Below are 13,408 nucleotides of genomic sequence, written 5' to 3'. Positions count from 1 at the left end.
GACAAGCAGCAACTCTGGAGAGAAGGACTGGGTGATGTTTCCGGTCGAGACCCTTCTTCAGAATTGCTTCCATCAGTATTTTTATTCATCAATTGCAAGAGGGTCTAGTGGATTCAGGAGCTTTGTAATATTCAGGAAACTTACACTTTTTATTTGTGTGTATCATCTTTATCATTGTTACAAAACAGTTGGTTGTAAGATGTCCTTGCACTTAGATTAATAACCAAAGGAAATAAACGTCCTCTGTTTTCATAAGGTACGATGTTTGGTTCATGGATAAGGCTAGATAGCAAATTCAAACTTGGACATATTGAATCGTGTGAAATCAGAGTTGTATTTATGTAGCCACTTGTAAAATAAATCACGTATTTGACTTGCCCAAATGTTGTCCATGGTATTTTAAATGTAAAGAGGATTTTGGCATTATTTTCAGAGGGAGTCTCTCGTGATTGAGGATGACTTCCTTCCATGTAAGTTCAGTGCGTTCTGAGCTGACAAAGGTGGCTAGTGTGTGAATCACAGACTGTTCCACAGTGTGGCTGCCAGGATAGGTAAATGGATAGTTAGTGGGGTGGTGCACCACCTTCCCCACACCCCACCCGACCCCACAACCCCCCACTTGTATGAGGCTTCTCCGAGGGAGCCTGTAAATTTTCAGCACCACCCCAAATGTTTTTCTTCCATTTTGAGTGTTCAAAGGTTCACAGTATTCTGTCGGGATCATGCATTTCTTTAAGGAAGACAATCACCTGCCCGGCTTTGTACCGCCTGCCAGGCTTTGTACTGCCTCCAACACCTTTCCAGCTTTCTCTGCCCTAGTACTGTCAGTTCGAAGAGGGGTCCTGAGCCAGCCCCTACCATCTGCAGAGGCTGCCTGATCCACTGAGGTACTCCAGCACTTTCTGCTTTGCTCAATGATTGGTATGTTGCCTTGGGAGAAGATACATCATTCTTCCAGAAAAGTTGGAACATGTTGTGGAGGTAACATTTTCAGCATTTTTCCAGTGCTGTGAGACCCCTGCTATAGTTAATCCAGAAGGTATAAGTGTACAGAAGGGTAGGGTTCACTGCAGCCTGGTTGACAATGGGTTTTCAACCATTTCTGAGGTCTTGATGCACAACCAGAGTAACCCTGAACTACCATCTACCTCATTGGTGACCCTCTGACTATCCTCAGTCAGACTTTGCTGGCTTTACCTTGCACTAAACATTATTCCCTTATCATGTGTCTACACACTGTCTTTTTTTATTTAATTTTTTAAATTTTTATTAGAAGCAGTGCACAAAAGGATAGATAACCCGCGGCATATGACATAATACATTTATTGTACAACTTCAATTTTAGTTTTTAGCTAAGATGAAATAGAAAAATAGAGAAAAAGCAAGAAAGGGAGAAAATGAAAGAGAAAGTGAATGTGTAAGAATAGAACCCCTAGACTACCAAATAAGTGTAGTCGAAGAGTAAGTAAAAGAAATGAGGAAAAACGTAAAGAAATAAAAAGACAAAAACAGAAAAAAAAAAAAAGTGATGATATACCTGCTTCATTTCTCTCCCCACCCATCACCCAGTCCGTAAGTCGGTTTAATTCTGAAGTTGATATCTATACACTGTCAATGGCTCAATAATAATAGTGATAGGGTATGTAAGCAGGTTCTTCAGCCCAACTTGCCCACACCGGCAGCATGTTACAGCTACACTCGTCCCACCTGCCCGCATTAGGTTCATATCCCTCCAAACCTGTCCTATCCATGTACCTGTCTATAATTGTTTCTTAAAAGTTGGGATAGACCCAGCATCAGCTACCTCCTCTGGCAGATTGTTCCATACACCACCACCCTTTGTGTGAAAAAGTTACCCCTCAGATTCCTATTAAATCTTTTCCCCTTCACCTTAAACCTACGTCCTCTGGTTCTCGATTCACATACTCTGGACATGAGACCCTGTGCATCCAATCATGTATTGTCTTTCCGCTGACTGGATAGCATGCAACAAAAGCTTTGGTTTACGTGACAATAAACTAAACTGTAAACTAGATGTCCTTTTTCTTAATGGATCGATAATTGTAATTGTACATTGAAGGCAGTGTTGAATTTCACCACTGATATTGGCTCCTGTGATATGGGAAATGGTCCAGGTTTTGGAAGGCAGTGTGTGATGGAGCAGGGCCTGGTTTGCAGAGGACCCTGGTCTGGTAGACGTTTGTAACGTTCCATTTTCTTTCCAACAAAAACAACAAAAATAGGGAAGAAGTCCTGGCTCTGGAGAGGGTCCAGAGGAGGTTTACAAGAATGATCCCAGGAATGAGTAGGTTAACCTATGATGAGTGTTTGTCGGCACTGGGCCTGTACTCGCTGGAGTTCAGAAGAATGAGGGGGGACCTCATTAAAACGTGCCGAATAGTAAAAGGCTTGGATAGAGTGGCTGCGGAGAGGATGTTTCCACTGGTGGGAGAGTCTAGGACTAGAAGTCATCGCCTCAGAAATAAAGGACATTCTTTTAGGAAGGAGATGAGGAAAAATGTCTTCAGTCAGAGGGTGGTGAATCTGTGGAATTATTTGCAATGGAAGGCTGTGGAGGCCAAGTCAGTAGATATCTTTAAGGCAGAGATAGATAGATTATTGATTAGTACAGTTGTCAGCCAATGTTATGGGGAGAAGGCCGGAGAATGGGGTTAAGAGGGAGAGATAGATCAGCCACGATTGAATGGCCAAATGGCCTATTTTTTTGGAACAATGGGCGAAATGGCTTAATTCTTCTCCTATCACTTATGACGTTATGAGTAATACCCTAGTTTAATGTGATGACAATTTAGCACTTGTTATTAAGTGCACGATATTAACTGTTTTGCGGCTTTAGTTGAAATATTTTCCATGTAGAATCGTAGCAGTTTATGGCTAAGGGGATCACAGGGTATGGGGAGAAGGCAGGTACGGGATACTGAGTTGGATGATCAGCCATGATCATATTGAATGGCAGTGCAGGCTCGAAGGGCCGAATGGCCTACTCCTACACCTAATTTCTATGTTTCTATATTCAGTTCATCGTATTGGTGGTGATCTACAAAGCCAACCTGACATTAGGCACTAAGTCTGCAGCCCTGCCTGTCATGCCTCCTCAGTTACACATCCCAGTAGTTTTTAAATGTAATGCACATTATCATAATGTAGAAATGTTTCATTATTTCATTAATCCAACTGCATTGACACCGAGTTTTTGCCCTTCAATGAACAAATTTTGCAGGTTGCCAAGAGGAGCAATTAATTTATGTAATCCACATGTATATGCGTGTATAAAATTTGTATGTGTGTAAACACGCTTATAAAAACACATTGGGCGTTGGCAAAAATCCCAGAAGCATTCAGCTATGTAATTCTTCTAGTCAGCATATGGTACAATCTAAAAGCAAAAAGGGATTCCATTAATTAAAGCCAATATTATTGAACCATAAGGAGTGGCTGTGATAAATCAAGTTACAGCAAACTCTAACATCAGCTCGAGAGAAAAAAAAGGGAATTTTGTGAATAATCATTGTGAATAATTGAGTTATACATCGTGTAAACAGGCCCTTACTCTGGCTTGTCCATGCCGACAAGTTGCTTATTTGTGCTGGTTCCAATTCAACTGCATTGAGCCCATATAAACATTTTGTATTTATGTGACTGTCCAAATAGCTCTTAAATGCCAAAATGAGACCCATTAGCAGCAACTCGTTCCATACAACCTCACCCTCGGTGTGAGAAAGTTGCCCCTCAGGTCCTCTCACCTTAATTCAATGCCCTCTAGATTTGAATTCTTTACCCTACACCCCTTGATCTGAAATACCTCCATAAGTGAAATACCTCCATACCCCTCAGACTCATATGTCTCATGGGGAAAAAAAGGTGATATTTGTGAAGAAAAACAGGTGTTAGATATTTCAGGTTAATGATCTTTCAACAGATATCAAACCACATGCCCCTTTCACAATGAGCAATTTAGTAGGCCTGATTTCCGTTTACAATTTTTAGTTGTTAATTTTTTAAGATTTGGGCATTGCAGGAACCTGCTGCCCTGATCCTTGGTGTTAGTGTTTGCAGGTTTGGAAGATGCTCTCTGAGGAGCTTTGGGTGGCGCAGCAATACAGTTGCTGCCTTTTTAAGCCCCTGTCCCACTTAGGAGACCTAAACAGCAACCTCTGGTGACCTTGCCCGCCACCCAAGGTTTCCATGAGGTCATCGGAGGTTTTGGTCACTCTCCCTAATGGCCGAAAGTGGTTTCCGCGTGGTCGAGGCTTCATCTAGGTTGCTGCTATTTTTTCATCATGATTTAGACCGGCCTCGACTAAAAATAGGTTGCCGTTTTTAAAATTGATAATTTTTTAGTCGCAGGTCTAATCGAAGCCGGTTTTCTTCATAGGTTTTCAACATATGCGTGGGAGGTGGTAGGAGGTTGCAGGTAGGAGGTTTTTTTTTGGGTGGCAGGTCACATCGACCTTGATTTTTTTTTGGGTTGCGGGCAAGGTCACCAGAGGTTGCTGTTTAGGTCTCCTAAGTGGAACAGGTGCTTTACAGCACTAAGAACGCAAGTGACCCAGGTTCGATCCCAACTACGTGTGCTGTCTGCACGGAGTTTGCACGCTCTCCCTGTGACCTGTGTGGGTATTCTCCAAGATCTTTGGTTTCCTCCCACACTCCAAAGACGTACAGGTTTTATTGGCTAGGTATAAATGTAAAATCGTCCCTAGTGTGTGTGTGTGTGTGTAGGACAGTGTTAATGTGTGGGGATCGCTGGTCGGTGCGGATTCGGTGGGCTGAAGAGCCTATTTCAATGCTTTATCTCTAAACTAAACTTAGCAACTTTACTGCTTATCAAATATGACACACCCTGTGGCCACATTGCACTGTCGGTACATTTAGTGTGGTGAATAGGGTTCGTAAGTGGGTTGCATTGTCTTTGACATCGGTTACTGTCTTTATTTCAGTGGGGGAACAGCTGTATGAGTAACCAATAAAGTGAAATGTTTGCTCCACCTTTCTCCCCACACGATCGCCTGTAACTGTTCAGCATTTATAATTTGTATCCCACATATATGAAGTCAAGTGCAACATATGTAAGATAGGCAAATCCTTGGGGAGGATGTATGTTCAAAAGCCATGAAATTTGATTTTTTAAAGAGAGTCATAACAGAGAAACAGAGTCGATATACATAATGTTTTTCCCCAAGTTTCTGGTTACCTGGCTTTTCTGTGAAAGGAGTTTATAATCAGAAGGAGAGGGATGATTATATTCGTGGAGTTTATGCTTATTGCTCTTTTTCCACATCTTTCCTCTGGGACCCATTATTTTTCGATGAGTGACTAGTCTTGCAGCTTGCTACGACTCTGGTCTCTCAGTTTGTGATGTTAGTAGGCAATTATTCCAATGATAATTTTCTTCATCTCCCATTCCTGAAGTATTCCCCAACAGTAGCTAGCTTCTTCCTTTTGCTAAATGATTAATTGGTTGCAAGTTCTGCTTCATCGTGTCCTTATTGTTTGCCTTGCCGAAGTTGTATCTTTCCATTGTAAAACTCCACAAAAGTAATGGTTGTTGAAGAGAAAACAGAAGGGTCTCCACCCCAAAATGTTACCCATTCCTTCTCTCCAGAGATGCTGCCTGTCCCGCTGAGTTACTCCAGTATTTTGTGTCAGTCTTTGGTTTAAACCAGCATCTGCAGTTCCTTCCTACACATTTCATCTGCACTTGACCACTTGGACAATCAGAACAATTTAGTTTTTAGTTTTATAGATACAGCGCGGAAACAGGTCCTTCAGCCCACCGAGTCCGCACCGACCAGCGATCCCCACACACTAAAGGGCCTGTCCCACTTTCACGACCTTTTTTACTCGTGGACATTTTTCATCATGCTAGAAAAATGCCCCGACCTACTTGATGTCATGAGTACCAACGACCTGCTACGACCTACCTACAATCTCCTATGACCTTGTGACAACCATGCTGCGAGTAGGAGTCAAGGGCAAACTCGGCAGAGGTCGTGAATTAAGTCTTGAAAGTGCGATAGGCCCTTTACACTATCCTACCCACACCGGGGCCAATTTACACATACACCAAGCCAATTTACTTACAAAGCCTGCATGACTTTGGAATGTGGGAGGAAACCAATGATTTCGATGAAAACCCACGTAGGTCACGGGGAGAACGTACAAACTCCGTACAGATAGCACCCGTAGTCGGGATTGAAGCCAGGTGTCTAGCGTTGTAAGGCAGCAACTCTACCACTATGCCACCACTGCAACACGTACGCCAGGCTGTTGTTCATTGACCAAACCATGGAGTTCGAGCCCATCATTGCCTCGAAACCTATTCCCAAGCTCAGGGAACTGGGCCTTTGCTCATCCCTCTGCAACTGGATCCTCAACTTCTTCATCAACAGGCCACAAACAGAATGAATGGTCAACGGCACTTCCTCCTCGAAGACCGTCAGCAAAGGGGGGGCACCTCAAGGCTGTGTAATTCCCCCTGCTCTACGCACTCTATTCCCATGGCTTTGTAGCCAGACACAGTTTCAATTCCATCTTTAAATTTGCCGAACGACGCCACCATTGTTGGGCGTATTACGGCGATAATGTCGGGGGATCGGAGGGAGAAAATCGATCGTCGGATTGAATAGTGCCAGAAGAACATCCTTGCTCACGATGTCTGCGAGACTAAGGAGCTGATTGTTGACCTTGGAAGAGGAAGGCTGAAGATCCATGAAACAGTGTTTGGCCATAGATCAGTGGTGGAAAGAGATACATCTTCAAGTTCGGGGGCTCTGAAGATCTGTCCTGGACCCAGCACATTGATGCAATCATAAAGTAAGCCAATCAACGCTTCTACTTCCTTAGAAGATTGAGATTTGGTCTGTCGACCAATACTCAGTGGAACCTCTACAGATGTACGGTAGAAAGCATATCAACAGGCTTGGTCATGGTCTGGTTTGGCAAATCGAATGCCCAGGAATAAAGGAGATTGCAAACAGTGGTGGACACAGCTGGGTCATTACGAGCACTGACCAACCCACCATTAAAGGGGCTATTGGTGGTTCTGCCTCAAAAAGGCAGCCAGCATCAACAAGGACTCGCACCATCCTGGCCACACCCTCATTTCGTTCCTGTCATCGGGAAGAAGGTATAGGAGTCTGAGAACTCTGACTCCAGGTTGAGGAACAGCTTCTTCCCCGCAGTTCTAAGGCTCTTGAACACAAACAACAACTAAAACAAAACAACCAAAGATAGACACAAAATGCTGGAATAACTCAACGGGACAGGCAGCATCTCTGGAGAGAAGGAAAGGGTGACGTTTCGGGTCGAGACCCTTTTTCAGACTGGTTAGGGATAAGGGAAAATGAAAGATATAGATGATGACGTGGAGAGATTAAAAACAATGAATGAAAGAATAAGAAAAATGTAATGATGATAAAGGAAACAGACTATAAGCTGTTTGTTGGGTTAAAATGAGAGGGATAGAGGGGCTAGTTGGGTGAGGGAGGGATAGAGAGAGGGAATGCCGTGTCTACCTGAAGTTAGAGAAATCAATATTCATACCACTGGGCTGTAAGCAACCAAAATCAACCAACCTGCTTGATTGCACTAGGGACTTTGGTCTTAAGGGCCTGTCCCACTGTACGAGTTAATTCAAGAGTTCTCCTGAGTTTCCCTGATTTGAACTCAGAGAATTATGGTAATAGCCGCTCGTAGGTACTCAGGGCTCTCGTGAATATTCTTCAACATGTTGAAAAGCCTTCACAAGTCTTCACGAGCTTACTGCGTTTTCCGAGTACTTGCCGCTAGCGTTATGAGCCGCTAAGGGACGTCCCGAGCTCCGACGTACCCGCTACGTACATTCCACGTGCTTACCACGAGTTTGATTTTTTTTTACCTTGGGAGAGCTCTTGAATTACCTCGTACAGTGGGACAGGCCCTTTGTGCTTTGTACTAATATTGTTTGATTTTCTTTATTACACTTGCTTATGTTTATTGTTTTATCCATGAGTTCTGCGTTTACAGACCTGTTATCGTGCTGCAAGTGAGAATTTCATTGTCCTGTTTCTGGTACAAATTGCAATTAAACACTCTTGACTTATTAACTTTGGGTTCATCCCCAATTCTTGGAGCATTAACTGGAATGGATAGCAGCTTTGCCGACTGCGAAAAGAAAACTCTCTCATCATCCATTCTAAACAGTGCCTTTTGCAACATTTGAGGAGTTGAACTAACATGGGAGCCACAGCAGGGGTGAAGAGACCATGACAGACATTTTTTCTCAGAGACCCATTCATGCAATCCTGCCTATTGTCATAATGAAATGCATTTTTCAGAACTTGGCAGCACTCATTGTCTGGTAGTTTAGTTTAGAGATACAGCGCGGAAACATGCCCTTCAGCTCTCCAAGTCCACAACGACCATCGACACCCGCACATTAACACTACGCTACACACACCAGGGACAATTTACACGTATACCAAGCCAATTAACCAACAAACCTGTACGTACTTGGAGTGTGGGAGGAAACCGAAGATCTCAGAGAAATCCCACACGGTCACGGGGAGAACGTACAAACTCCACACAGAAAGCACCCGTGCTGCCCTTGGTAGGAGTTGGCCCTGCATGTCACAGAATATTACAGTTGGTTTTTTTAAGTACAGACACAGTTGTAATTTTGGAAGCGCATCAGGCGATTTGCACACAGCAAACTCCTTCAAGTCGCAACAGGGTAACGATCGGATAATTTGCTTCTCAGTGGTGTAGGTTAAGGGACATGACTATTTGCCAGGATGTAATAGATTCATTGAATAAACCAAATGCATAAAATAACCATTCCATTGGCCCCTTCGACCGTGAGGTGGCCGTTGTCCGTGATGGACCGAGCAGTGTCCACCACTTTTTCTAATGGGCCTGTCCCACATAGGTGACTCTTTAGGCGACTGCCAGGGAATAATTTTAATGGAATTCACCTACGACACTTGGAGCCAACCTACGACATCACCTACGACAACACCTACGTCAACCTCCGACAACCTGCAACAGCAAAAATTGTCGCCTGTAGTCGCCCAAACCATCGCCTACGTGGGTCAGGCCCATAAGTATATAATGTATAAATAGGCGGCAAGGCGGTGCAGCAGTAGAGTTGCTGCCTTACAGTGCTTGCAGCACCAGAGACTCGGGTTCAATCCCGACTACGTGTGCTGTCTGTACGGAGTTTGTATGTTCTCCCCTTGACCTGCGTGGGTTTTCCCCGAAATCTTTGGTTACCTCCTGCACTCCACAGACGTACAAGTTTGTAGGTTAATTGGTTCTGTATAAGTGTACAATTTTATTGTTCGTAGGATGGTGTGTATAGGATAGTGTTAATATGTGGGGACTGCTGGTCGGTGTGGACTCGGTGGGCCGAAGGTCCTGTTTCCGCGCTGTAGGTGATTCCTAACATGCAATAATTCCCTAAGGGAATAGATTTGAACTTTTCTTTTGCCTTCCTTCGCAGAGAGGAATGTGGAAGAGTCACTGTGGTGGATGTTTATGTTAAAATGTGTTTTGTGTGTTCCATTGCTTTTTATTTTTATGACTGACTTGGCAAATGAAATTCCTCGTATATTGCAAAACATACTTGGCTAATAAAGTATTATTGTGATTGTGATTGTGATATTGTATCCTACAGATTTGGGAAAAACCGGAAAGAGGAAAAAGTTGGAAAGCTTGACCGTAAAGGGTCAAACAAGGGCAAAGTCGAGGAAACCCAGTCATCTGAAGATGAGCGAATACGTATGATGCAGGAACAAGAGAGGTAAGGCACTATACTTTGTGGTGAGAATCTTTTGGTTTTAATGCTTCCGGCAAAGACATCCATTAAAAAATACAGAATTTGACAGCTGGTGAAAAATGGAGGAAGTCAAAGACAATACCACAAGATGGGGATGACACAACGCTCAGTAGATGCTGAAATCTTGAGTAAAATGCAGAATTGTTCAATGATCCAATGCAATGATACTTTATTGTCATGTGTATGATCATTGGTACAGGGCTCATTCCTGTGTTGTACTGTTCCACAAATTTCTGGAGTAACTCAGCAGTCAGGCAGCATCTGCAGAGGAAATCAACTGGCAATGTTGCAAGTGGTGAGATTTTTTCACTGTTCTAATTCCCCAGGCACGCAGAAACTCTTGAATAAGTGTCCCAACCCAAAAGGTTATCTGTCCGTATCCCTCCATAGATGCTACCTGACCTCCGGCAGAGGCTGGAGCTTTTGAGTTCCTCCCGCAGTTTGGTTTTTTTTGCTCGTGCTTCCAACATCTGCAGTCTCCACAAAGAAAGTCGTTTGAATCGTAACCATTGATGTTTCATGGCAATTGTACATTTTGCTCACAAGAATTTGTTGGGAGGGAAAAAAACTTAAATGGAGAGTAAGAAGCATTGGCACAATTTTAAAATGCTTCTTCATAAGAAGCATATTAACATTGGTTATGGTGGCTGTCATATCTTTTGAAATTTCCGGATCCAACAATTTAATTTTTTTTTAAATCATCTCTGAATTCTGAATTCTCTGAACTTGCATGTTCCAAATGGATGTTGGTTAATTTATAATTGCTAATGGCGATCAACAAGTATGCAGGTACTCGGACGGGATTTTAGATTTAGGAATACCAGTTGGCATTAAACTTCCAAACAGTTTCCGGGGGGGGGGGGGGGGGGGGGGGGGGGGGGGGGGAATGGATCTGTGTTTTGTAATCAATTCTCCACTGCTTCTGAAATGGCCGTGGAGAATTTTCTGAAAGTATCTGAAAGCAAACGATTTGGCCCACCAGCTCATGCTTCTCAAATGACTGCAATGTCCATTTACTGCTGATCTTATCAACAAAGCCTGCAACTCATGAGAGAATGAAGAAGTGTTGAATATACACAAACCATCAAAGGAGATGGTGTGTAGGAAAGAATGTCAGAGAGAGGAAGAAGGGTCTCGACCCGAAATGTCACCCATTCCTTCTCTCCAGAGATGCTGCTTGGCCTGCTGAGTTACCCCAGCATTTTGTGTCTACAAAGGAGATGGTGTGAGGTATAGATTGAAACACTTTCCTCTTTTGGGAAGCTGGGCAGCATTGATAATAAAAATCACTTTAATCTTCTTACAATATTGAATCTTAAGTGTTTTAGTTTGATCAAAGCCAGGCTTGTCAGATTTATGATAATGGAACTTTAACTATCACTCGTCCTGATCACTGATAATCTTACCCATGGAGCAGCAATGTGTATTAAGAGGTTTTTTTGAATCTCTCCGTAATGTGCTGTAACCTATCTTATAGATCTTATAGAAACATATAAAATTCTTAAAGGATTGGACAGGAAAAATGTTGGGGGAGTCCAGAAGCTTTTTCACCCAGAGAGTTGTGAATCTGTGGAGGCCAATTCACTGGATGTTTTCAAAAGAGAGTTAGATTAAGCTCTTAGGGCTAACGGAATCAAGGGATTTGGGCAGAAAGCAGGAACGGGGTACTGATTTTAGATGATCAGCCATGATCATATTGAATGACTTTGCTGGCTCAAAGGGCCGAATGGCCTACTCCTACACCGATTTTCTATTCCAATCAAATTAGTGGACTCAATGATTGTGGCAAGATACAGGGCTTTTTTTTGTCGGTCACAAAAGGTCATGTAACGTGTAGGATGGAACTGCAGATGCTGGTGTAAACCGAAGATAGACACAAAAAGCTGGAGTAACTCAGCGGGACAGACAGCTTCTCCGGAGAAAAGGACTAGGTGACGTTTTGGGTCGAGACCCTTCTTTTGTTAAGAGCCCGTCCCACTTTCACAACCTTATTCACGACCTCTGCCGAGTTTGCCCTTGACTCATACTCGCAGCATGGTCGTCACGAGGTCGCAGGAGGTTGTAGGTAGGTTGTGATGCTAGTCATAGGGACTCGTGGCATCAAGTAGGTCGGGGCATTTTTCTAGCATGATGAAAAATGACCACGAGTAAAAAAGGTCGTGAATTAGGTTGTGAAAGTGGGACGGGCCCTTAACCTGTGTGGTTGGTCATCTGACCTTGGGGAATATCTATGGCTGGAGTTAACTTTGTTCAAAGTATGGGTTAGATGTAAGATTTGTTGTGGATTTCTGACACTGTGATTGTTTTATGATATATATCATCTGTGGGTTTTTTCTGGTAACCTTTAACAATGAACACAATGTTAGAACAGCATGCTATTGTATCTATAATGGAATGCAGTTGATTAATGGTCAGCTTCTTGTGTGGGTGAGGCATTCTTTCAAGGCACTTGAGTTTTTTCCAAAACAAACATCGCTATCTACATCAGACAGTTGTTTCTTGGGCTTTTGAGTCTAAACAACTTGAGTGATCACAAGCTGACCATTCCCTCAACCACTTGACTTGTTTTGCTACTGGCACGTTTACAACAATATAATCCACTCACTTTGGCCAGGAACAATCTATTTAAGAAGCAGAAGACACGTAGACTCAGAAGTCTTAGAAAATAATATAACAAATGAATAATTCCTAACAAATTTCTCTTGCCCAGAGTAGGTCAATTGAGGACCAGAAGATGTAGCTTTAAAGTGAAGGGGAAAAGATTTAATAGGAATCTGAGGGGTTTCTTTTTCACACAAAGGGTGGTGGGTGCATGGAACAAGCTGCCAGTGGAGGAATCCCAGGAGGCTGGGACTATTCCAACGTTTAAGAAACAGTTAGACAGGTACATGGATAGGACAGGTTTGGAGGGATATGGACTAAACGTGAGCAGGTAGGACTAGTGTAGGTGGGATATGTTGGCTGGTGTGGGCTAGTTAGGCCGATGTGCGTGTTTCCGCACTGTATCACTCTATGACTCTAAATTACCACCATCAAAGAACCAACCGCCTACACTGTTTAGTTCATTAGTGTCACTGTACCTCAGGTACAGGGCCATTGACCTACAGTGCCATCCGTAATGTCTGGGACAAAGACCCAGCATTTATTTATTTGCCTTTGCACTCCATAATTTGAGATTTGTAATAGAATACAAATCACATGTGGTTAAAGTACACATTGTCAGATTTTAATAAAGGCCATTTTTATACATTTTGGTTTCACCATGTAGAAATTACAGCAGTGTTTATACATAGTCCCCCCCATTTCAGGGCACCGTACTGTTTGGGACACAGCAATGTCATTTAAATGTAAATAGTCATGTTTAGTATTTTGTTGCATATCCTTTGCATGCAATGACTGCTTGAAGTCTGCGATTCATGGACATCACCAGTTGCTGGGTGTCTTCTCTGGTGATGCTCTGCCAAGCCTGTATTGCAGCCATCTTTAGCTTATGCTTGTTTTGGGGGCTAGTCCCCTACAGTTTTGTCTTCAGTATATAAAAGGCATGCTCAGTTGGGTTCAGATCGGGTG

At 43.1% G+C, this 13,408-nt stretch overlaps 1 protein-coding gene across 4 annotated transcripts in view; it reads left to right on the top strand.

Annotated features, from left to right (window-relative positions):
* The window catches only part of LOC129715327 (partitioning defective 3 homolog), a 954,144-nt gene that overhangs the window by 791,600 nt on the left and 149,136 nt on the right, over nucleotides 1-13,408 (top strand). For all 4 annotated transcript variants that reach the window (XM_055665210.1, XM_055665202.1, XM_055665217.1 and 1 more), the window contains one exon: nucleotides 9,677-9,802. In XM_055665210.1, the coding sequence (XP_055521185.1) occupies nucleotides 9,677-9,802 (126 nt within the window). The remainder of the gene's footprint in view (nucleotides 1-9,676; nucleotides 9,803-13,408) is intronic.

The sequence above is a fragment of the Leucoraja erinacea genome, chromosome 2 (assembly GCF_028641065.1).
Source record: "Leucoraja erinacea ecotype New England chromosome 2, Leri_hhj_1, whole genome shotgun sequence".
In the NCBI taxonomy this organism is placed as follows: Eukaryota; Metazoa; Chordata; class Chondrichthyes; order Rajiformes; family Rajidae; genus Leucoraja; species Leucoraja erinaceus.
Note: the sequence above shows the minus strand (reverse complement) of the source record. Positions and strands in the feature narration are given on the sequence as shown.